The sequence below is a fragment of the Lynx rufus genome, unplaced genomic scaffold, assembly GCF_022079265.1.
Source record: "Lynx rufus isolate CCGP_SWC_20201006 ecotype Redwood Valley unplaced genomic scaffold, mLynRuf1.p SCAF_9, whole genome shotgun sequence".
Taxonomy (NCBI): domain Eukaryota; kingdom Metazoa; phylum Chordata; class Mammalia; order Carnivora; family Felidae; genus Lynx; species Lynx rufus.
The window spans coordinates 26,779,928-26,806,311 of NW_025814897.1; the positions used below are offsets into that span (position 1 = coordinate 26,779,928).

Genomic DNA, 26,384 nt, shown 5'->3' on the forward strand with positions numbered 1-26,384 from the left:
AGGGATTGAACTGCATTCATTTCTAATGAGTAGCCTAGGGGCACCTTGGTGGCTCAGTCGGTTAAGCGGTTAAGTGTCCGACTTCAGCTCAGGTCATGATTTCAGGGCTTGTGGGTCCAAGCCCCATGTCAGGCTCTGTGCTGACAGCTCAGAGCCTGGAGCCTGCTTTGGATTCTGTGTTTCCCTCTCTCTCTGCCCCCCCCCCCCCTTCGTTCACACGCTCTCTCTCTCTCTCTCTCTCAAAAATAAATAAACATTAAAAAAAAAAACTGAGTAGCCTAGTGATATGTATTTCTCTTTACAAAGTAACATTCTTTCTTGGAGATCTTGAGCATTCACCAAAGAAAACCTCCCCATGACAACAGCTGATTTCTCAAAAACCACACCCCAAGGGACGCCTGGGTGGCTCAGTCGGTTAAGCGTCCGACTTTGGCTCAGGTCATGATCTCACGGTTGTGAGTTCGAGCCCCACATCTGGCTCTGTGCTGACAGCTCAGAGCCTGGAGCCTGCTTCAGATTCTGTGGCTCTCCATCTCTTGGCCCTTCACCTGCTCATGCTCTGTGTCTCTCTGTCTCTCAATAATAAATAAACATTAAAAAAATTAAAAAAAAAAAAAACCACACCCCAAATATTCTCCCTTCCTGCTGCCCTTTCATGGTTCTCCAGAGGGGCTCTCCAAGAAACAGACAGCGCAGAGGTTGGATAGAAGCAAAAGCATCAAATGTGAAGAAGAGAGATCAGTATAAATACACTTTAATATTAGGTGAGCCATTCTTTAACAACAGCTTCAACAGGACGGACCTGTTTCAGAAACTGAAAAGTAGTTTTCCTATTTTAGGGAAATTGTCCTCTCCCAAAAATAAATATTTAAAAAAAAGAAGAAAGAAAAGGAGATTGGGAGACATGGAGAGACACCAGGGATGGGTGCGCACACAGAGGAAAGGCATGAGGACACAGAGAGAAGGAGGCCGTCTACAAACCGAGGAGAGAGCCCTCAGAGGAAACCAACCCCACCAGCACCTGCATGGTGGCCTTCCAGCCTCCAGCGCTGTGAAAAAAAATAAATTTCTGTTCTTGAAACCACCCAGACTGTGGTAGTTGTGACAGCAACTCCAGCAGACAATACAGCCCCTGAGAATGGCCACCTCTCAGAATAATCCCTGAGGGGGCTGAAACTGCAATCTCCAATTTATTGGTGAGAGAGAAAATGTTTCCCTTCCAAACAAATTCAGCAGGGAAAGAAAATACTAGCAAACAACTGCTATGGAATTAAGAAATCAGTAGGAAAACATGGGCCTCTTTAAAAGTTAGTAAGAGCAAGAGTGAACTATAATAAAGCAGAAATTACCTTCAGATGAATGTAACAGTCTTTCAGCTCGGACTCCCTGACGAGGGGTCCCTCCACAGGGCCAAACTGGGTGCGCTTGGGAATGCGCCTTTTGGAGAACACCCCTCCAAGGAACCTGTCGATGTAGAGGACCAGGGGGAGGCTCGCTCGCGCTCTAGTGAGCACAGGCCGATTGGGGATTGGATGCAAGGGGCCATGCTTTGGGCACACTGAAGAATGAGCGTTATTACACTCTTCACACCCTGCAAAAGAAAGAAAATCTTAAAGTCAAATTCCTGAACATCACCTGATCTCAGGTAAAAAGTTCTAACCTGAAGCCTGCCCCCCCCAATCTAAGGTTGCAAGCCAAAATCCAATTAACTCCTACAATTATACTACCCGTTCAATTGTAATATGCCAGCTTTCATAGACTGTAGACCAATAAAATCCTGTCCCTTTCCTCTAAAATCAGCCAGAATTTGCTTGTGCCTATCAAAAATAATACACAGGCAGTGACTTATTTCTCTACTGGAGATTAAGTCACATAGTAGTCCACTAAATTTACAAATCAATTATAACAGTTCTGAAAAGAAAAAAAGAAGAGCTTATTAGGATAAATGCTGCAAAATCTGGTAAGACAAAATAGGTGAATTTTATAATATGTAAATTATAGCTCAGTGAAGCTATTTAAAAAACCCTGACAATACCATTTAATCAGTTTCCTCAAAGGGAGTCATGGAAGCCTCATTGTCTGGGAATGTCTAACTCAAACAGAAAGAGCACAATGCAGAGTTTGAGATTTCAATGCATAGTGTGCGAAGATAATGCTAAGATGAATGAATGAATTTAGCATTCTATCCTGCATTCTCTTGAATGATAGTTAGCCCAGACCAGACAGGACACATTTCCAGCTATTTCTAGGAGTGATAACTGTGCACTCAGCATCTACACTCAGTCTCTCTTTCCCAGTGGAAACTATTTGTAAGCTAACTGCCAGCACTAGATATCAATGGCCACAAAACAGAGAAAAGTGCCTGGACCACACAGGCATCCTACTCATGACCCTTAACCACATTTAATTAACCAAACGTCTTTCACCCAACTGCAGCTGTGTGACGACCTGGCTTAGGAAATAGGTACTTTTCAATTCCTACAATTCTCCAATAACAGAGAGTTACTTTGTATTACTATTTGTAAGATAAAGTAACCTTATGTGTATTTGACTAAGGAGTTGCTTTGAAAACTGACAAATTCAAGGAAAAACAAAATGAGGAAGTTCTCTATTGCCCATGGAGGTGAGCACTGGCCCCAAGCACACAGACTTTCCCATCACCACACAGAAGGCCCCAGGAAAGAGTTGGCGCGTCCACAAAGTTCTGAACAGCCTCAGTAATTCAACTAAATGAGATACGAACTTCACCATGTAAGCGTGAAAATCGATGAAAAGCAGCAATGATTTGGTAGGTGAAAGCAGGAACCCTCCCATTCTCTCCCAAAGCAGACAGTACAGAGAGGCAGTAAGTGTGGCAGTTAGCGGGGGTCACACTGGAGCCAGACCACCTGAGCTGCAATCCTGACTCTCAATTAACATCATCTCTGGAAAGCGACCAACCTCATCAAAAGGCTACGGAAAGCATTAAGTAACTCAGAAAATGTACCACCGGTGCCTACAATATAATAGGCATGTTTAAAAGGTTACTGTGAAGAGAGGCAAGACAGCCAAGCAAACTTGTTGAAGCTGAAGTGGCAGAAAGTTCCAGGACTGGACAAACGTACCCCAGCGGTGTGACAGCTCAAGGGCTGGTCTCAGAGACTTGGGCTCCGAACCCGATCCACCACTCACTCCTGCGTGACGTGAACCACTCACAGAACGGGCTGCTTAGCTTCTCCTGACCATCGGTTCACTCATCACTAAAATCTGAACCCACGAGAAAGCATCAGCGCCTCCCTCACAGGCTGTGGCGGGGACTGAGTAAGATGGCACATGCAGAGCAGGAAGCACGGCATCTGCACACAGGAAGCCCTCAGCACATGGTAACCGTGTTGCTGTGACCACACACACTCCCAAGGAACAGCTCATACTTACATAAGTCATGCGGGTCAAAGGGCCGAGGCGGATCCGGTTCCCAGTCATCCAGGTCTGTGTCTTCACCATCCTCCTCCTCTTCTTCCTCAGTATCTTCGTCCTCATCCTCATCCTCTTCCTCTTTGGCCTCCAGTCTACCCATAGGGTTCTGCAGTGTTGCCAAAGGGTCTGAACCGTCCACACCCTCAATTGAAGGTAACACCTGGTTATGCACCGGTAATGAGGCCTGGACAAAGTTTAACCATAAAGTTAGCACACATTTGCTTTCACCTGGCTGGTATACACACACACACACACACACACACACACACACACACACACACTACAAGGTTCTGGTGGAAGATGTTCATCACATCAGCTCCCTTCAAGACCCTGAAGAAGAAATTATTTCCAGCTCTAGGCTGCCTTCATCTTTGCTATTTCTACCCCACATCTGGGAAAGCTGTTAAGAAAGCCTGAGCGCTCCCTCCTTTAGTGCCTGCCCTGTCTTCCCAGAGACTTCAAACCTTTCCATACCTTCTCGGTGTATCCGTGGTGTCATGTCTCAACATCCGAACTCAATTTTGAGTGTGCGTATGTGTGTGTGTGGGGGGGGGGTCCCTCCTGCCTTTTCAGAGTGGACACAACACAGTGTAAGTAATAATTTGACCAACATTCAACCACTTCACTTTTAAAACTAAACACACGGCAGGGGGCGGGGGGGGGGTGCCTGGGGGGCTCAGTCGGTTAAGCGTCCAACCCTTGATTTCAGCTCAGGTCATGATCTCACAGTTCGTGGGCTCAAGCCCAGTGTTGGACTCTGTACTGACAGTGCAGACACCTTTTTAAGACACCTTAAAAAGTTCCCTACCTAAGTAAGTGTCACGGGGTTATATGCTACCCCAGGTTCTTTTATCCAATCTTATTTCCACTGCCCGTACTCAAGTCATGTCCCTTCCCTGTTCAATAAATAAAGCAAGTTTTTTAAATGCCTACTCCTTTTTTCTTTATCTTCCCATATGTTGCCGTGCCCGCCCAGAAGGCTCTTCCCCCACCAATCTCCCAAACCCTGTCGTGTTCCGGTTTCTCCATGAACCATCTCTGACCACTCTAGTCCTCCCTGATTCTCCTCTGCTCTGATCCCTGTAGCATTTGCAGTCATGGAATCCCATTCTACAACATCCCTCTGCTCCAACATTTCATCATCTCACCAGACAGGCCAGATCATTTGGAATCATTCAGTGATGGTTCCGTGAGGCCGAGTTCTCCCTGTCTCCATGCAGGTGGAAGCGCCTGCACCTTTCCCCTCAAGTAAGACAGAATCGGCGAAGATAAGAGGCTCTGCAAATACTCCAAGACCAAAACCCCTACCTCATTCAAGCATTTTCACATGGCCAAATTTCCAGATCCCTCACCATCCTGTTGGCTTCAAGTATTTGTCAATGGAGTCCACATTTTCAAAGGAATATGGCTTCAGATTACATTAGCATTGATGACAGCCATTGTTCCACTACTGACCCAGTTTGAACTTGAAAATAACTAAAATCCTTGAGTCCTTTCTTCCTCCCACAGAGTGCTATTAAACCATTTTACTCCTCCTCATGACTTAAATAGCTGATTTTTACTTAAATGGGGGGGGGGGGGCAGGCAGATTTTGCATTTATCTCCAGTAATTTCATCTTGTTACTTTTTTTCTTCTTCCAGTCTGCCAAGATCCTTTAGAGTCTTGATTCTGACGCCTCACACATTAGCTATTTCTCATAGCTTTGTATCCAGTGCCAAACACCATCTAGGTTTCAATTAGCGTGCATTTGCATGTGAGTCCTTCTTGCCTCTCCAACTGCACCTCGGGGAAGTAGACCATGGGCTTTGGACTCACACAGACTTGGATTAAAATCCCGGCCCCACTATTTAGTGAGTTTAATAAAGCCTCTCTGAACCTCAGTTTCTTTACCTGTCAAATGGACATAGTCATACATGCCTCATTAGTTGTTGTGAGGATAAAATGAAACACTATGTATATGAGGCCAGTAGTAGAGTACCTGGCATTTAGTAACTGCTTGATATTAATAATAATCAACTACTATCACAAGTTCTTTAAGGACTGAGATATCACATACTTCCTCCACAACCTTAAAAGAGCATGTAGCAGGGATTCAATGAAGATTCATTTATAGAAATACATTTGGCCCTTTCGGAAATGACATTAATCTCTTCAGCCACATAAAGGAACTCTATTGTATTCACAGAAAGTCCTTTTTCAGTAGTGCTTCTTTTTTTTTTTTTTTTTTTTTTTTAAGCGAGAGAGAGAGAGAGTGTGCATGAGCAGGGGAGAGGGAAGGGACAAAGGGGGGGGGGGAGAGAGAGAGAGAGAGAGAGAGAGAGAGAGAGAACATTTAGCAGGTTCCATGCCACAGAGCCCGATGAGGGGCTTGATCCCAAGACCCTGAGATCAATACCTGAGCAGAAATCAAGAGTAGGATGCTCAACCAACTGAGCCACCCAGGTGCTCCTCAGTTGTGCTTCTAAGAACTTCTCAAACTCCATGAAGAAACAGTATTGTCTGTGTTTACAGAATCTGACCTGGACAGCTGTACAGCAGCTTATGATTACTGCCCAATATTTGAAGCACTCAGGCTCCAGGGAGCAGATAAAATCAGTTACCTCAAAATAGCATGAGCATGTTTAAACATGCATTCATTTAACCCAGGAGCCAGACTCGTATATGACATTCCATCTCTGGCTCAGGGCCTTTTAGAAGCTTTTATATGAGAGAACAAAATTCTGGGAGATGCTTCAGCATCACAATAAAAACAGGATAAAACATCCACTGAAGTGAGACTCGTCAAGGAAAAGAACGAGGGACTTCTGGCAATGAAACTGCGTGCGTCACCTCCCCCCGGATCCTCTCCTGATCCTGCAACCAAGCTATTCTTGCTATCTCAGAGTGCGTTTTCCTTATCACCCTTTATTCGAAGCCACTTAAATTTCATGCCAGCGTTAGTGATGAATGTTATCACACACTGAACAAACTAAAGCATATATATCCACCTCTACTCCACATAAATTCTTTATCACTTTGCAGAGCCAACCGAAACGAATGAATTCAGTAACCCAGAGTTATCCCAGTGAAGCTGTGATGCATTTTTTCCCAACAGATGCTGCTAGAGAGACTGTGGTTGGGCAAGGTTACCGCTGGCTTCTGGCCACTGCTGAGAAAGCTGACATTAAAATAGTACCAACAACCTCCTCCTCCCCCGTGCTGGAACACTCCTGAAAGGCTGTAGCAACTAAAAGGCTTGAATCCTTCAGCATTAGCTTGAAGAACTGACGCTAAAGCAGAGGTTGTGTATAGACCAGAATCACGCGAGATACTGTGAGCGTTAGTGTTGATGATAATCACTTCTAGGTAACCAGTGTATTTCTAGGTAGCACAGACCTTAATACACAGTGGGCACACCTTACAAATTTGTTTAATTAATAATTCAAAGCCAACTGACATTTCTGGAGAGCTAGGCATGTCTTTAAATTCCTATGAGGTCGGGTAACACTACCACACGACTCCTAAGTGACAGAGAGGGAATTCAAATTCAGACTCTGCCCTGCTTTTTCCACTCCGTCACAGTGGCACCTATGTGGTTAAGTCTGTTCAAGGAGGGCACCAGAGGAGGTAAACATCACACACACCTTGAATACCAGAGCAACAAGGTAACCAACCACACCTGCTCCGGAGGCACCAACCAGGCAGTGAGGAGGCAAGCTGTGTGTGCCAAGTTCACTCACAGGAAGTGAGTAAGCAACAAAAAGATGTTAATCCTATGCACTTTATCATGCACAACAAAACACAGGACAAGGAAAAAGAATGTGTTCAACTTATGGTACACTTTCTCCTGCCCACTTAATATCAGTCTCCGTAATTATTTCTGAAATTACATAATGCATTTCAGGATACAATGTATCCCAGAAGTGAAATATGAAACTACATTGGACAGCAGCAAACACAACAGAATGCTTCTGGATTCCTACTGAGACCAATTATCATTGTAGCATATTTCCTTCTCAGTGTGTGGGGAGTCACACATGTTCATTTTCAGAAACAAAGGGGAGAGCGTGCTTCTAGGTCTGGAGAGTGCCAGCGTCTTCCTTAAGGACAAGGGATGCACATATATGAAAAAGGCTTCAGATGAATGTTGCCACCACTATAAACAACTGAAAATAGGAAAGTTTTTGTTAAGGGGAGAGGAGAAAAAGCACTCATCCGCTGTGGTAAACTGTCACTCTTAACTTCCTATCTAGAATTTTTCCAGGTCACAGAATAAACTGACCATCTCTAAGGTATTTATTAGAGGCAGAAATATAAGCCATGCTGGTTGAAAGGAAACTGCAAGAAGGAAAGGTGCTAAGCCAATAGTTATACCGCCTCGTAACGCCAGGGCTCAGAGAGCTCTCCGACTACAAAACATGAGAGGAGCAGATTGTTTCTGGAGATTAGAGAAAATGAAGGGCTCTTTGAGGTGCCAAGGGCAGCAAAACTTCTAATTAAAACTATGCCTTGATATTAAAACAACAAAATGCCATTTTGCCTATCAGATTGGCAAAATTTGAAAAGGATGCAAATACTCAGTGTGGCAAGGGTGAGTGGAAATAGGTATTCGCACGTATCGTTAGTGGGAAGGTAAATTCTTCAGCACCTGCAAAGCAATTTAGAGAGTCTTATCAAAATAACTTTCCCAAGTGCTCACTTCCGCAGCACATATAGAAAATAACTCCCTCTCATCCCCGCAAATAACTTTCCCGTTTATAATAACAATTTTCAATCCCAGACTTTAGCCTCCACTACAAAGCTGTAATCATCAAGACAGCATGGTATTGGCACAAAAACAGACACATAGACCAGTGGAATACAATAGAAACCCCAGAATTAGACCCACAAAAGTATGGCCAACTAATCTTTGACAAAGCAGGAAAGACTATCCAATGGAAAAAAGACAGTCTCTTTAACAAATGGTGCTGGGAGAACTGGACAGTAACATGCAGAAGAATGAAACTAGACCACTTTCTTACACCATTTACAAAAATAAACTCAAAATGGATAAAGGACCTGAATGTGAGACAGGAAACCATCAAAACCCTAGAGGAGAAAGCAGGAAAAAACCTCTCTGACCTCAGCCACAGCAATTTTTTACTTGACACATCCCCAAAGGCAATGGAATTAAAAGCAAAAATGAACTATTGGGACCTCATGAAGATAAAAAGCTTCTGCACTGCAAAGGAAACAATCAACAAAACTAAAAGGCAACCAACAGAATGGGAAAAAATATTTGCAAATGACATATCAGACAAAGGGCTAGTATCCAAAATCTATAAAGAACTCACCAAACTCCACACCGAAAAACAAATAACCCAGTGAAGAAATGGGCAGAAAACATGAATAGACACTTCTCTAAAGAAGACATCCAGATGGCCAACAGGCACATGAAAAGATGCTCAACGTCGCTCCTCATCAGGGAAATACAAATCAAAACCACACTGAGATACCACCTCACACCAGTCAGAGTGGCTAAAATGAACAAATCAGGAGACTATAAAGGCTGGAGAGGATGTGGAAAAATGGGAACCCTCTTGTACTGTTGGTGGGAATGCAAACTGGTACAGCCACTCTGGAAAACAGTGTGGAGGTTCCTCCAAAAATTAAAAATAGATCTACCCTATGACCCAGCAATAGCACTGCTAGGAATTTACCCAAGGGATACAGGAGTGCTGACACATAGGGGCACTTGTACCCCAATGTTTATAGCAGTGCTTTCAACGATAGCCAAATTATAGAAAGAGCCTAAATGTCCATCAACTGACAAATGGATAAAGAAATTGTGGTTTAGGGGCGCCTGGGTGGCGCAGTCGGTTAAGCGTCCGACTTCAGCCAGGTCACGATCTTGCGGTCCGTGAGTTCGAGCCCCGCGTCGGGCTCTGGGCTGATGGCTCAGAGCCTGGAGCCTGTTTCCGATTCTGTGTCTCCCTCTCTCTCTGCCCCTCCCCCGTTCATGCTCTGTCTCTCTCTGTCCCAAAAATAAATAAACGTGGAAAAAAAAAATTAAAAAAAAAAAAAAGAAATTGTGGTTTATACACACAATGGAATACTACGTGGCAATGAGAAAGAATGAAATATGGCCTTTTGTAACAATGTGGATGGAACTGGAGAGTGTGATGTTAAGTGAAATAAGTCACACAGAGAAAGACAGATACCATATGTTTTCACTCTTATGTGGATCCTGAGAAACTTAACAGAAGACCATGGGGGAGGCGAAGGAAAAAAAAAAAAAAGGTTAGAGAGGGAGGGAGCCAAAACATAAGAGACTCTTAAAAACTGAGAACAAACTGAGGGTTGATGGGGGGTGGGAGGGAGGGAGGGTGGGTGATGGGTATTGAGGAGGGCACCTGTTGGGATGAGCACTGGGTGTTGTATGGAAACCAATTTGACAATAAATTTCATATTAAAAAAAGAAAGAAAGAAAGAAAATAATAAAATAAATAAAAAATAAATAAATAAAACAATTTTCAACACATCAATTAGCGAGAACAGTATAATAAACCTCATGCGCCCATCACTCAGCTTCAACAATTATCAATTCAACGCCAACCTTATTTCAGTTATCCTGCCACTCACTTTCCCCCTCACTAAATTATTTTGAAACAAACTTCTGACATGATACGTTTTCATCTATAAGTAAATGGCTTAGTAGATATCTCAAAAAGAAAAGAACTTCTGTATTGTATGCATCATTCCTTAGTAATATCAAATATGTAGCTGGTGTTAGAATTTCCCCAATTGTCTTACACTGCTGCATTTTTTTAAAGTTGTTCATTTATTTATTTATTTTGAGAGAGAGAGAGAAAGAGTGGCAGAGAGAGGGAGACAGAGAGAGGGAAAGAGAATCCCAAGCAGTCTCCACTCAGCACGGAGCCCAACTCAGGGCTGGATCCCATAACCATGAGATCATGACCTGAGCCAATAACAAGACACCATGGGGCGCCTAGGTGGCTCAGTCAGTTAGGCATTCGACTTTGGCTAAGGTCATGATTTAGCGGCTTGTGAGTTTGAGCCCCACATTGGGCTCTATGCTGACAACTCAGAGCCTGGAGCCAGCTTTGGATTCTGTGTGTGTCTCTCTCTGTCTCTCTCCTGCTCGTGCTCTCTCTCTCTCAAAAATAAATTTTAAAAATTAAAAAAAAAAAAAAAAGAGTCAGACGCCAAACTGACTGAGCCACTCAGGTGCCCCTCATGCTGCTGTTTTTGAACAGTTAGTTTGTTCAAATCAGGACTCAAGGTCCACATATCACATGTGATGGATATGTCTGTGAAGATTCCTTGAATGTGTAAATTCCTGTTCCTCTTCTTTTCCTTCACAATTTACATGTGGAAGAAAATAGGCCATTTGTCCAAAGATCTTCCCACAGTCCAACTACACTGACTGCATCCTTTTGTGTCTTTCACTTGTTCCATTTTGTCTACTGTGCTTCCTCTAAGCTGAAAGTAGAATCCGGAGATGTAATGAGATTCAGGTGTTCGGTGTTGGGGGAGGAACACTTCATATGTTGTAAAATGCAATAGGAGGTACACAACACCAGGAGGCCTATAATGAATGGTTCTCTCTTCTCAGTGATATTAACTATGTCCAGAGGGTTAGGTCGAGCCATCCATTATAAAGTGCCTCATCAGCTTTTTCCTGATGCTTTCAGACTATTGTTGATGATCATTGCCTAGATCCCCATTTCATTAGGAAATGAAAAATGGTGATATTCCAAGCCAATCACCCTCTCTTTATTTATTAGTTGGAATGCTCCTATAAAGAAATTTCCCTCAAGTAATTATTTACCTGAGTGCATTCAGAGAGAAAGGCTGGATTCCTTTCCAACATTTACCAGTTTTTCAAATAATGTGGTCGTCCCCAACATCCTCAAAGAGTGACCAATGAGTTATTTCTTTCACTATTTAATGACCTTACAGATTTGAAATATATTTGATGTATTTCAATCTATTATTGATGCTTTCCTTTTTTTACAGGTCAAATGTCCCATTTTGACATTTTCAAGCTGGATTGTGAGTTCTTTCCACAGGACCCCAGAAGTTTTCACTACCTTCCTTGCATTCTGACAAGACACTTGAGGCACATCTTGTATATTTCCTGTCCCAGAGCTTGAATCTGCCATTTCCCTTTTATTGGAAAATTGTATTAGAGACCACACTGGCTCATTGTTACTGGATTGATGATTCGGACTAAACCTTTTCAGTGGTCCAAACTAGAAAACATGTGTTTTAAGAGAAAACACATTATGAGTTTACACAGACATTCTAATTCAGATTTAGCATTCTGGGATTTTATTTAACTTGTTTGATTTTTACATCTGTATCTTTTTTTCACTTTTACAAAAAATCTTGGCTCTTAAATAACTTTAAATATGAATACCTCTAGTCTCTATCATTTCTCTTTGGGGAATTTATTCTAAGGAAATAACTGGATATGATATCTATGGCAATGTTCTATATAGTAGCAAAAAAAGAAAATAACTTACATATAAAACAATAAACAGAGAATATAAATAATAGAATGCTATACAGGAGCACCTGGGTGGTTCAGTCAGTTGAGCACCTGACTTTGGCTCAGGTCATGATTTCATGGTTCATGAGTTCAAGCCCAACATCCAGCTCACTGCTGTCAGCACAGAGCCTGCTTCAGATCATCTGTCCCCCTCTCTCTCTGCCCATCCCCCACTTATGCTCCCTCTCTCTCTCTCTCTCTCTCCAAACATTAAACATTAAACAAACATTAAAATACATATATATATATATATATATATATATATATATATGCATGCTATACAGTCAATAATGACAATGTAGCTTTTCAGGATGCTATTAAAAGAAAAAATCAAGATGAAAGCTACTTCTATTTTCTCTTCTTTTTTAAAAAAATGAGCTGTAATTGACATATAACATTATATTAGTTTCAGGTATACAACATAATGATTTGATATTTGAAAGTCATTTTAAAAGAAAAGACTTGAATACTCTAGTTGAAAACACCATCGACTACTGAATAAATATGCAAAATCCAAACAAAATATTAGCAAACCAAATTCAGACATATATGAAAAGGATCAAGTAGAGTTTATTCCAGAGTGCAAGTCTGGCTTAATTTGTAAACATCAATTAATATAATTCACCATATTAACAGAAAAGAGGAGAAAAATCTCAACAGATTCAGAAAAAGCATTTGAGAAAAGTCAACATCCATAGGGGCGCCTGGGTGGCTCAGTCTGCTAAGCATGTAACTACTGATTTTGGCTCAGGTCATGACCTCATGGTTCCTGAGATCCCTGCCATGCCAGGCATGGAGCCTGCTTGGGATTCTCTCTCCCTCTCTCTAAGCCTATTATGTGCTCTCTCTCAAAATAAATAAATAGACATTTAAATATATATATTTTAAAAATCCTACATTAAACATCATTTTTAATAGTGAAAATTTTTCCTTTGAGACCAGGAAGGAAAAAAAAGAAACCTACTAGCACCACTTCTGTTCAACAATGTATTAGAGATCCCAGCCAATAGATGAAAAGGGGAACAAAAAAGAAATAAAATTAAAAGATATAAGGTTTAGGAAGTATCGGAAAGAAAGAAAAGTGTCAGTATTCACAGACAACATGACTGTTTGTTAAGAAAATCCAAAATAAAAGTTAGAAAATGAAAACTTTAGAGGCGCTTGGGTGGTTCCTTCGGTTAAGTGCCCAACTTTGGCTCAGGTCATGATCTCGTGGTCCGTGAGTTTGAGCCCCACATCGGGCTCTGTGCTGACAGGTCAGAGCCTAGAGCCTGCTTCGGATTCTGTGTCTCCCTCTTTCTCTGCCCCTCCCCTGCTCATACTCTGTCTCTGTCTCTCCCTCTCTCAAAAATAAACAAACATTTTAAAAAATGAAAACTTTAAAAATTATACCACTTATAATATCATCAAATACCAAATATCCAGGAATAAGTCCACTGAAGGATGTGTAAGACTCACTACTCAGAAGATAGTTTTTTAACTTTTATTTTAAACTTAGGGATATATCATGTCCGCAGATTGGAGGACTCAAAACTATAAAGATGTCAATTCTTCACAAACTGATTCATAGATACAATGAAATTCCAAGCAAAATAAATCCTGCAGGACTTTTGTGGACACTTCCAGTTTGATTCTAACATGCATGTGGAAAAGCAAGGGGCCAAGAAACTCTTGAAGAACAAAGTGGAGAAAGGATCACACTCTGGAATATATATTGTGGTATATTCATAAAACCGAATACTAGATGGCAATAAAACAAGAAGGAAACAAAACCCCACAGCTTCAACACAACAACAACACAACAACACAAACGGATCTCTGGGGGCTTATGCTGAACAAGAGAAGCCACAAAGAAAGGAAATGATACTAAATAGTTCCATTTATATACAGTTCAAGACCATGGAATATTAATCTCTGATGTTAGCAAGCAGGCGAGTAGTTACTTTGAGGAGGAAGGAACAAGAAGTGATTAGGAGGAAGCATGAGGTTGGCTTTCAGGAGCTGGGAATGTTCTATATATCTGTGTGTTGGTTATACTGCATGCTTACTTCACAATATATCAGTGTGCTATATGCTTACAATCTTTTGTGCTTTTCTAGATGTATGTTGTAAGTCGGACACAAAGGAAACTACACAATAACATGGAAGAGAACAGATATAAAAATGATTATAGAGAATTAGGTACAGAACTAGAAGAAGAGTCAATATATTTGTGACTGATGTTCCTGAAAAGTAAACATATCAAATGAAACTGAAAAGATTTTCAAAAGTCTGATAAATGAAAACGCTCCTGAAATAGTCTTAACCTATACATCTCAAGGACATACACTGTATAGGGAAATTCTGATTCATATGCTGGCGAAGTCATTAGACTTCCAAGGAAAACTTCAAGGATAAAGTATCAGATAGGCATGAAGACAGAGAAGGAATGAGGAAAATAATCAAAATTAGACTCAAGATTTCTACAGATTAAATGCCAGTAGAGAATGCAGCTAAACTCTAAATAACTGTGGTTAGTGAGCAGGACATAAATATATGAGTCACAATAATAATGCACCTGACACAGAACAGTGGTGAGGACACTGGGAGGAAGTGTCAGCGTCAGTGATGCTCTTATCACAGCAGGAGCCAAGGACAACACAGGGCTAGAGCTCAAGTGCAGTCCAGGAGAACATGATGACTCCAACCTCCTTTACTTTCACCTCAGTTTTATTTTCTTCTGCTCAAGTCAATTTAAGTTTAAAGCATTTAGATTCGTAACAGCATTTAGGGCACAATGCCATTTCTCCTCCCCGCCCCCCATGCCTGTTTATCTATTTGTATGTCTAGAAGGATGTCTGGAATAATAGTCACCAAATATTAAGTTAATGAGGATGTTTCTGGACAGAATTTTTTTTTATGTACTTCTTTTTTTTTGTTTTTGTTTTTTGTATTGCTTCAATATTTTATGAAAAAAAATTCATTACCCCAAAACTGAGTAAATGAACTAATCACCTAGGAAAGACAAAAATATTTTTTTCTGCCAAGTTGTCAAAACTAATTAAATCTAGCCTTTGCTTGCTTGATGGAATCAATAAATACAGAAAAGGACATGATTTGTCAAGAATATACCTAATTATTTTAAAACTATTAAAATAAAATAACTCTGCTATGGACTGTGTCTCCCCAAAATTTGTATGTTGAAAGCTAATCCCCACACCTGAAACTAATATAACACTGTATATTAGCTACACAGGGAATAAAAATAAAGAAAGCTAATCCTTAATGTAATGATATTAGGAGGTGGGGCCTCTGAGAGGTGATTAGGTATTGAAGGTAGAGCCCTCGTGAACGGGCATCCCCAGACACCTGGAGACTTCTTAGCCTCCAAAACAGTGAGAAATAAATTTCTGTTGTTTATAAGCCACCCAGTGTATCATATTGTATTTCAGCAGCCTCAACAGATTAAGACAAATTCTCACTCAAGTTCACAGACACCACAAAATTGCAGATTATTATCAATCAGGAATAAATTCAACTATAACTTAAATGACAAAGACTCCTAAGAATTCTCTCTAGATTTCATAAATAACATTAACAAAACTACTGTTCATATTTCAAATGGAAGTATCTGAATCATCTACTAAAAGAATTTAAATGCACAAAGTGCTTACTAACGGGAATTTACTTCATAATCACTCATGACACTCAGTAGTACCGCTAAGTAACAGTCAAGCTAGCCAACACGGAAATAAAACCATTTGGATCCATAGCTCCTTTACAGTAAGACTGAGGGGTATCTAGCTTCTATACCTTCTTTACCAGTTTCACAATCTGGAGGAAAATAAGGAAGAAATCCCTCAAAGTAAAATAGAACATACTAGAAATATGGATAAAAGGGGAAAAAAACATTTTAAAAGAAAACCAAGAAGGATCTCAATTTTTCAGAAGCTAGGATGAGAAAGGGTGCTATCAAATTTACATGTAGAAATGTTTTCCCTAATATTTAAAAATAGGAAAAGTACCAAAATGTTTCCAAATTTCCAAAAAGAGACATTTTTTAACTCAGGATTATTCTTTGGAACTTGAATCAATAGCTTATTGATAGACTTAATTTTCACATTTTCCTAATGAATCATTTTCTTATTACCAGACTATTTCAATATGTACTGATTGGAATGTGTTCGGGCTATGTTTTGCTTTGTTTTCATCAAAGGAAGTAGAGACCATTTGTAACACATAAGAAATAGACAACCAGAGAATGCACAGCATAGGGTGGGGGAGGGGGGCACATTCCAGGGAACGGTAAACAATAAAAAGGCAAAAAAAGCAACTCATTACCTGCTGAGCTGTAGCATCCTGCTGGACATAAGCTACCTGCCCTGGGTCTGTAAACAGAGTCTAGGCAAAAAACAAAACAAAACAAAAAACATATCAATAAATCTTTAGACAGCTTGCCTGCACAGGAAAAATTCTTGACAGGCTTTGTTCCCATGTAGCTAGTAATAATCCTTCATTAATAAAGAAGATAAAGATAGTAATCGTACTTTTAGCTAAAGCCTTTCATTCAGAGGGCTCCAAAGAGATTGTATAAGTTAACCATCTCAACTAGCTAACATACTGGACAATTTTACTCTTAAGCGAAATCTCTCTTGAGGCTGAATGTCAGCACTAATTAAAAGGGCATGTCACAGAAACGTAAAAGACATGGCATGAACAAGGGTCATACGTTCACACATGACACTATACATCACAGGAGGAGACTCGTGATTAAGCGAAAATGGATAGAGACACAGACACACAGAAAACTAGTATATACACAAGGATATTTTTCAAACACAATGCATGCTCATTAGCAAAAAAGAACGAGAAGGAAAATAAGTTGAATTTAATGTTCCACAGATTCATCCCTGGATAAAGCCAGTAAAATCATAATTTTGAAAAGTTCTCATTATAAACACATAATAATTTGGGTCATGACACAACAAAGCTAACTAGAGAAGGAAAATCTTCAAAGTTATTTTAGCCAGGGCACCACAAAAAATCACCAATCCAGAAAAGTTTTCTTTCCTCTAATTTGTTCAAGCCTTTAGCAAACCTAGGGGAATAAGAACTGTAGTTGAGTTTTGATTCCAGAGGTACACATAGGAGAATTTCAGCCAGTTGTAAGATTTCTTAGACTTGGTATTTAAAACTTATTGTTAAGTCAGGGGGGCACCAGCCTGGCTCAGTCAGAAAAACAGGTGACTCTTGATCTCAGGGTTGTGAGTTCAAGCCCCACCTTGGGTGTAGAGATTACTAAATTTAAATAAACTTAAAAAAATTATCATAAGTCAAACATCTAATTTTTCTAGTAAGTCAGACATTTGTACTTTTCTTCATAATCAGACATTTAGTAACATAGTAATAAACTAAAGTTGGGCTCTTTACATAAACTATATGACCTTATTTTAATATATTTTAATATAGTTATGTGACTAAAACGCAGCAGAGGCATTCTGAAAGTACCATCTGACTATTTGGTGATTTCACCTTCATATAAATTTGAAAGGTATTAATTAGGTGGGCCCTATTTCTTCTTGAGAGTGACTAGAGTCTCTTGATTAAATATTGAATGAGGGTAAATTTTTATTACCAGGATTCTACTATAAAAGTATGGAACTTTTTTGTAAATACATTTAGAAGTGCTCTGTGCATTCTAAAGTGGTAACATACAAACTAACAATTAAATATTTGTGGGGGCTTGGGGGTTTTTTTGTTTTTTTTTTTAAAGATTCTATTTTCAAGTAATCTCTATACCCATCGTGGGGCTCTAACTCACAATCCCAAGATCAAGAGTCACATGCTTTTCCAGCTGAGCCAGCCAGGTGCCCACCCGTGTATATATATGTGTCATGCATTTGGAAACTAACACCCCAAGTCACTGAGAAAAAAATAAAAGAAAAGTAATTCTAATTGTGCAGCATTTACCTTTGCTTCCATCGCAGTTCTACAAATCAGTAAATTAATAAATAGTAGTTAATAAGCTAGTAGGACTTTTTGCTTACACATTTAACTGAAATAGTCTGTATGGTTTTCACTGATCTGTCTTTGATTAAGCTATACGAAACTAAATGCCATTTTTGACCTGGTTCTTGATACAAAGAAAAGTAACAAGTTGAGAATCAATAGTGACTGGGACAAGAACTCTTGGGAAGGCAGTGCTCTAACTCCTTATCACATTTAATTTAAATAAACAAAGCACATCTTCCTCTGCCAAGATAGTTATAAGCTCCCGAAGAGCACAAATCTTATCTGAAGCATATCATACATCACCACACCTAGCACAGTGACTGGCAGAGAATGAACACAGAAGTCACTGGTGAGTTAACCAATTAACAAACGAACTACAAACAATAATCCTTCACATGCCTGTGCAGCTTCCACAGGATGGATGTACACCAGCGTATGCTCAGGACCGTCCACTGAAGCGTAGGAGGCACCATCTGCCGTGTATACCACCTGCTGGGGTGGACGAACCTGGTCATCGGTGTAGACAATCTGAGCCACAGTTCCAGCATCAGGAACAAAGTGCACCTGGGGCAAAAAGCAGCAAGTAGGTAGAAAGTGTCCTTGTAGAACAAAACCAATCTCACAAAGCTGTATGGCTGACCAAGCACAGTACACGGTTGCATTTCTAAAACATCCCCAATGAAAGAATGGATACACCTTCATCTACCCTATTAGTGACTTGGAGACAGGATCCAATGACCTTGTTGTCAGATCATTTACTGCTTTATATTAAGCAACTGATATAAATCTCTCTGCCTCGAATGTCCAATGCAGACATCTCTTTTGGGGAGTCCTGAGGGGGCAGTTAGCTAAACCTGGAAATGTGACTGAAGATTCCTGGTTGTCGATATGACCAAAATACAAAATACAAATTATTCTGTAATATAAAAAAAGGTCAACTCAAAAGCCAATGGCTCTCAACACATCATAAATATCATGCTTTATAACTAACAGTGCCTTTCGGGAGACACATTAACACAAGGTCACTTTCTTTCCTACATGTTTTTTCACAATCCAAGTCTATATGGACACATGTCAGTGACCGTTTGCTAAATCAGTGAGTGTAACTGAACTCTTCCTTGCCAGTAAGGAAATTCTAATCAAGCACTTTCAAGGGGTTTTGGAAAACTATTGCAGTTATCACCAAGGTAAGTAATTTTCTATCTACCAAGAACTAAAGCAGAAACTGAATTCTATAAAATGCTTTCTGAGTAGTCAGCTTTGGAGGTTTGAATTCTTGAAGGCTGGAGCTTGGCACATAGCCTGATGCCTGATATTGAAGGTATGGAAGCAGATGGCCAAGTACACATTTTGGGAGAGAAATAATTTATGTGCTGATACTGAAGTTAGGTTGGGATCTTTACTCATATCATTTTGGCTTCAGACCTAACTTGTTTTCTTCCAGTGTTCTCCAGTGGAGAATAGTAGATTCCAGAGATGAAATAAGCAAATCTAATCCCCAGAAAGAAACCTGGGGACCAAACAGAATCAAACCATCAGAGAAATAAAACAAACCTCCACTTCTATACTCAGTGATTAGTCCAGTTTCTACACAAATTTGATTGTCTATGAAGATACAACTTGTCTATTGGAAGAATTAAGCTTATAACATATTTGCAGTTTTAAGTGCTACATGATAATTTTGTGACTTTAGATTTGTTCATTAACATCAAAACTTGGTCTCCATCACTCAGCACTTTGCTAAATCAGAGTTCTTGGCTAGGAAAAGAATCAACTGAGAAGGGGGACTTCAATGAGGGGTGTTGAGCTCTACTATCTGGTTACCTACAAATGGGGACCCTGTTTCTGAATGAACTACGTTTTTGTTTATAAACAAAATACACCAAAATGCATAGCTACATGAAAGTTGTCTTCAAAATGTTTTCTATGAGAAACAGCACAGTTTTCTCAGTTATTCCGCTAGAAGCATAACTAGAACGTTTTTTTGTTTGTTTGTTTGTTTTTAAGTATTGAAGATCAACTTTATTTATTGTAACATTTGTCATACTACTTAAGCTAAATGAAATGTGTATATTTAAGGATCTCAATGTTAACTGCCTGATTTTGATTATAATACTAAGGTTATGTAATTTAACAAAACACTGAATTAAAATTGCATATTTATCACAATGCTTAAAAATCAAGTTTTATACTTTGGCCACGTATGGTTCCATATGACTGCTGACTGTTCCCAAAATTCAAATCCACACCAAAAAAGCAGACATTTGCCTTTGCTAAGAATATTCAAAAGAACATGCAGCTGGCTATGATCACAGTCCAAAAGGCAGTGATCATCCATTATGGCTACATTTTAGTAAGTGACTAACCTCCAAAGAGGTTGACTCAATGGGACCACTTTCAATTAGACCTTTACATTCTGAATTTGAAAGAAAAGAAAAAGCCACTCTACAGACATACTTTGTGCTTCATTACACGTGAAGAATCAAAACCCTATAGGAGATAACATAAAAGAAACACACTACAGTTGGAGGCTTTCAGTGCCAATAACATAAAATAAAACAGTGAAACAAAGTATGACGATAAGTTGCAGAAATGGCAGAGAAGCCTGTGGGGGGGGTCACAGAGCTCCTCTAAATCATAGTGACTCACACTGATGGAGCATTCAAAGTGCTAAAACCCTCCTTATTCCTCCTGTGCAAGTCCTGTGTGCTGCTCCCTCCCAGCTACTCATCCCTACAGAGAAGCTGCAATTTCTGTAGCTGTCCGCAAACTGTACCCAGCTGAAAAACCGTTATCAGTACCAAGCTGGAAAGGCCACTCTTCACCTGTGCAGCATTCTCTTCATGTTCTGCAGATGTAGACCACACGTGTGAGCTGTCATCTTTGGAATCCATCCTTCCCCCTACTGGACAGCTCCACGTCCAGGGCACCTAGAACAGCACAGGGTGGGGGACAGTCATCTGTCCACCACGCGCGTGTTCATGAAGGACAGAAAGACCTCTCTGCAACGTGCCTGAAAAGAGAGAGAAAAGGAACCATGTCTTTAAATAGATAAATGCATTTTAGTAAATTGCAGTTTCAACCACAGAGAGAGAGAAAAAAGGAGCTTTGTAAAAGATAACACACCTGGACAAAAAGGTAAAAATGGAGAAATTATTTATAATGATAATACAATGTATTGCATGCTTGCTATGTTCTACACACTCATTAGATAGGTGTAACCCTCATTTAAAATACTGAAGGTCTGGGGGCGCCTGGGTGGCTCAGTTGGTTAAGTGTCCGACTTCAGCTCAGGTCATGATCTCACAGTCTGTGGGTTCAGGCCCCACATCGGGCTCTGTGCTGACAGCTCAGAGCCTGGAGCCTGCTTCGGATTCTGTCTCCCTCTCTCTGCTCCTCCCCTGCTCGCTCTCGCTCTCTCTCTCTCTCTCTCCCTCTCTCAAAAATAAATAAACCCTCATCAGGGAAATACAAATCAAACCACACTGAGATACTACCTCACGCCGGTCAGAGTGGCTAAAATGAACAAATCAGGAGACTATAGATGCTGGAGAGGATGTGGAGAAATGGGAGCCCTCTTGCACTGTTGGTGGGAATGCAAACTGGTACACCCACTCTGGAAAACAGTGTGGAGGTTCCTCCAAAAATTAAAAATAGATCTTCCCTATGACCCAGAAATAGCACTGCTAGGGATACAGGAGTGCTGACGCATAGGGGCACTTGTACCCCAGTGTTTACAGCAGTGCTTTCAACAATAGCCAAATTATAGAAAGACCCTAAATGTCCATCAACTGACAAATGGATAAAGAAACTGTGGTTTATATACACAATGGAATACTACGTGGCAATGAGAAAGAATGAAATATGGCCTTTTGTAACAATGTGGATGGAACTGGAGAGTGTTATGCTAAGTGAAATAAGTCACACAGAGAAAGGCAGATACCATATGTTTTCACTCTTATGTGGATCCTGAGAAACTTAACAGAAGACCATGGGGGAGGGGAAGGGGAAAAAAAAGGTACAGAGAGGGAAGGAGGCAAACTGTAAGAGACTCTTAAATATTGAGAACAAACTGAGGGTTGATGGGAGGTGGGGGAGAGGGGAAAGTGGGTGATGGGCATTGAGGAGGGCACCTGTTGGGATGAGCACTGGGTGTTGTATGGAAACCAATTTGACAATAAATTATATAAATAAATAAATAAACAAACAAACAAACAAACAAACATTAAAAAAAAATTTTTTTTAATACTGAAGGTCTGGAGTGCCTGGCTGGCTTCAGTAGCAGAGTACACGACTCTTGGTCTTGGGGTCATGAGTTCGAGCCCCATGTTAGGGGTAGGGTTAACTTAAAAAATAAATAAATGAATGAATAAATACGGAAGGTCAACAATGTGGAATAGAGAGGGGAAAAAAGCAAACGGTAGCTCTCTTAGCTCTGCTGATAAGGAGAATGAAGTTCCTGGATGGTAAACACAGATAAGTGATGGGTTCACATGCACTCCTGAATGCTGCACGGCCCCAGCTCAGCTCTCCCCTGCACACTTGCTTAAACACTGACCTCCTATACCCCCTACTTGAAATGAATAGCAGAATCATAAAAGTCACAAAACAAGGGGAAAATGGCAGGCGAGGAGGGCTGAGTTTTCTGAGTTTTCTAAGTTCACAATTTGGTGAACACAAATGTAGACTGTTTCCCATTTGGTCAATACAGGAGCAATTAATGAACAAATCACAAGCCTTACTAAACATCAACATGCACTAACTCTGCATCTTGAAACCCTATTGTTTTCCAAAATAGGCGTTTTAAGGAAATCAATCTTCTTGGGGTGCCTGGGTGGCTCAGTCACTTAAGTGTCCAACTTCAGCTCAGGTCACGATCTCACAGTCTGAGTTCAAGCCCCACGTCGGGCTCTGTGCTGAGAGCTCTGTGCTGACAGCTCCAAGCTTAGAGCCTGCTTTGGATTCTGTGACTCCTTCTCTCTCTGCCCCTCCCCCGCTCACACTCGGTGTCTCTCTCTCTCTCTCACAATAAACATTTAAAAAATTTTTTAATTAAAAAAAAAGGAAATCAATCTTTCCTTTTCATAATGATAAAACACTGACATGTTAAGAGTCACGTGAGATTTGCTGTTTAATAGGGCAGCTGTGCCTGATACACATCCTCCCACCACCCCATGAAAGTAGCATACGTAAACAGAAAAGGTTAAAACTGCTCAGAACACCATTAAACCAAAGGTAAGGAAGACCAGATCCAGTCAGAATTTTCCCCATTATCAATGGAAGTAAGCCAAGAAGCACATTCTTAGATTGTACATGCTCCAAGCTCTGAACCAGAATAAGACCCAAAGAAGAAAGAAAGAAAAGACGGGAACATCCAATGTCTGGGCCTTACTCCGGAATACAGGAACTGCCACATCCCAACCGCCTGGCAGCCTCTTCCGACCTTCTGAGGAGACTGTTCCTGCTTCATCTCAGCACTGTCAGCCTTACCCCCACAGAAACCACACCCACCACACACAGTCACCCCCCATACAGCCTACTCTTCTCTCCATCAGAGGGTACTAGAAACAACACCCACATCTACCAACAGGTGCATGTACAAACAAAGGGGTTTGGGGAACTTTCTCATAAATGGAAATGTTCTTTATCTTGTATCTATCTAGACTGGTGGGTAGTTACAGAGGGAATACGTGTGTCAACAGGGGAGCCTGGGTGGCTCAGTCGGTTAAGTGTCTGACTTCAGTTCAGGTCATGATCTCACAGTTTGTGAGATCTAGCCCAGCATCCAGCTCTCTGCTCGGATCTTCTGTCCCCAACCCCCTCTCTGTCCCTCCTTGAGGGTTCTCTCTCTCAAAGTAAATAAATAAACTTAAAAAAAAAAAGTCATCAACCTATTCAATTAAAATATGTGCAAATTAGGCTGGGTGGTTCAGCTGTACGAGAGCAGAGCCTGGGGCCTGCTTCAGATTCTGTGCCTCCCTCTCTCTCTGCTCCTCCCCTGCTCCCTCCCTCCCTCTCTCTCTCTCTCTCTCTCTCTCTCTCTCTGTCTCTCAAAACTAAATAAACATTTAAAAAAATTTGTTTAATATATGTACATTATACCCTAAAAAAGTTTATTATTGTTTAAAAAAAAGCATACTTTCCTTATATAACAGTGCCATTTAAGCATGTATAAAAAGACATTCAGGGCAAGCTATACAATATGTGGCTTATAAGTCAACAAAGCTGTTATTTTTTTTTAAGTTTATTTATTTATTTTGAGGGACTGTGTAAGCACGGAGGGACAGAGAGAGAGGGAGAGAGAATCCCAAGCAGGCTCCATGCTGTCAGTCCAGAGCCCAATGTGGGGCTCAGTCCTACGAACTGTGAGATCATGACCTGAGCCGAAACCAAGAATCAGACATCTAGCCGACTGAGCCACCCAGGCACCCCACCTGTTATTTTTTTAAAGGAACAAATATATAAAGAAATCTAGGACTAAATGTTATCAAAGATATAAAGATCTACATGAAGAAAACCATAAAATTGTATAAGAGGATATAAAAGGCTCAGTATTATAAAATCACAAAATGTTCCATACAGGAAATATTTTTTTTAATAGTTTGACAGAATAGCTGCAAAATGGTAGAAAGAATACCTGCATTTCTTCACTCAGACTCACCAAATGGTAACACTTTACCCCATTTACTTTACCATTCTTTCTTTCTCTCTCCTCCCTCTTTTGCTTTTTACCTGAACTACTTGAGAGTAAGTTGCAGACAATGCCACTTTACTACTAAAATCATAAGTGCCTATTTCCTAAAAATGGGACTTTTTCTTATGGTACTACTATCAAAACCAGGAAGACACAATGTAACAGTGCTATTGCCTAATTTACAGACCTTATTCATATTTTGCTAATTGTCTGTCTAGTTATTGTCTTTTATGGTGAAAGAAACAACTTTCTTTCTGGCCCTGGATCCAATCTGGCATTGTACCCAGTGCGTTCAGTTGTCATATCCCCCTATCCCCTCTGATCTGGAACAGTCCCCTAGTCTTTCTTAGCCATCCATGACCTTGACATTTTTGAAATGCACAGGCCATTTATTTTTCAGGCTGTTCCTCAATTTGAGTTTGTCTGATGTTTCTTCATGGTTAGATCCAGGATATGTATTTTTAGCAGGCATACCACAAAAGAGATGCTGTACCCTTCCTATACAGGAATTTGAGATATTTTTCTCAACGCGGTTCATTGATTGCACAAATACGCAAGTACATACTATGCCAGGCACTGCGATGGAGCAAGGACGAAGGCAGGCTTATCCCACACATTCATGAAACATACACAGCCTTGAAAGCCTTTCTGTATTTGTTTTCATTTCTAGGAAGGTGCTTATTATTTGAAATCCAAATTCAAGACACACAAAAGGTATATAGCAGACAATCTCCCTACCTGGAATCCCTTAACCACTCTACAGAAGTAACCTATATTACCAATCTCTGTCTATCCTTCCACAGATATTTTATGCACGTACAAACAAAAATAGAGGGGTGCCTGCCTGGTGGCTCAGTCAGTAAAGCATGCAATTCTTGATCCCTGGGTTGTGAGTTCAAGCCCCACATTGGACATAGGGCTTGCATACAAGCATACATACATACATACATACATACATACACTCTCTGCCTCTCCCACCACAAATGACAGCGTACTATTAATTCTATGCAAAGTAACATCTCTTCTATATAATGTTTATTCCACATAATGCCCCACCTTTTATATTGTCCCACATCTATATGTCATTTCCTCATTCTTTAGCACAGCTGCATCATTTCATTATATAAATATATTCTAATTCATTTAATCAATTTCGTTTTGATCAACACTTAGGTTATTTCTTTTTTATTATTTTATTTTTTTTACATATATTTATTTTTGAGAAACAGAGTGAGACAAAGCATGAGCGGGGAAGGGGCAGAGAGAGAAGGAGACACAGAAACCGAAGCAGGCTCCAGGCTCTGAGCTGTCAGCACAGAGCCTGATGCGGGGCTTGAACCCACAAACTGTGAGATCATGACCTGAGCCAAAGTCGGACGCTCAATGACTAAGCCACCCAGGCGCCCCAACACTTACGTTATTTCTAATCTTTTCCTATTACAAGCAATACTGTGATAATAACTTGGACACTGTTTTACGTTTGTTCAGATCTTGAATTCCTTTGAAGCCTCTGAGGGAAGATGCTGAATCATTTAGAGAGGCTGTCTGACTCGTAAGTTGTTATTAGTTTTCAAATTCCAACCATGGCACACAGTGAGTGAGGGCACAGGGGACACACAGGGAAAAGTCCTTTGACCCGTGCAGAGGCAGTAGTCAGTACAAGAACACAGTGGTTAAGAGCTTGGGCTCTGGACCTGGATTTGGGTAGC

General features: G+C 40.5%; 1 protein-coding gene across 1 annotated transcript in view; it reads right to left on the bottom strand.

Moving 5' to 3' along the window:
* PRDM10 (PR/SET domain 10) overlaps positions 1 to 26,384 on the bottom strand; it is a 103,886-nt gene that overhangs the window by 45,429 nt on the left and 32,073 nt on the right. Inside the window, exons 2-6 of the mRNA XM_047070336.1 lie at positions 20,807 to 20,994; positions 18,381 to 18,545; positions 16,311 to 16,370; positions 3,415 to 3,640; positions 1,350 to 1,591 (exon numbers count right to left, since the gene is read on the bottom strand). Coding sequence (XP_046926292.1) covers positions 1,350 to 1,591; positions 3,415 to 3,640; positions 16,311 to 16,370; positions 18,381 to 18,545; positions 20,807 to 20,875 — 762 coding nt within the window. The 5' untranslated portion in view covers positions 20,876 to 20,994. The remainder of the gene's footprint in view (positions 1 to 1,349; positions 1,592 to 3,414; positions 3,641 to 16,310; positions 16,371 to 18,380; positions 18,546 to 20,806; positions 20,995 to 26,384) is intronic.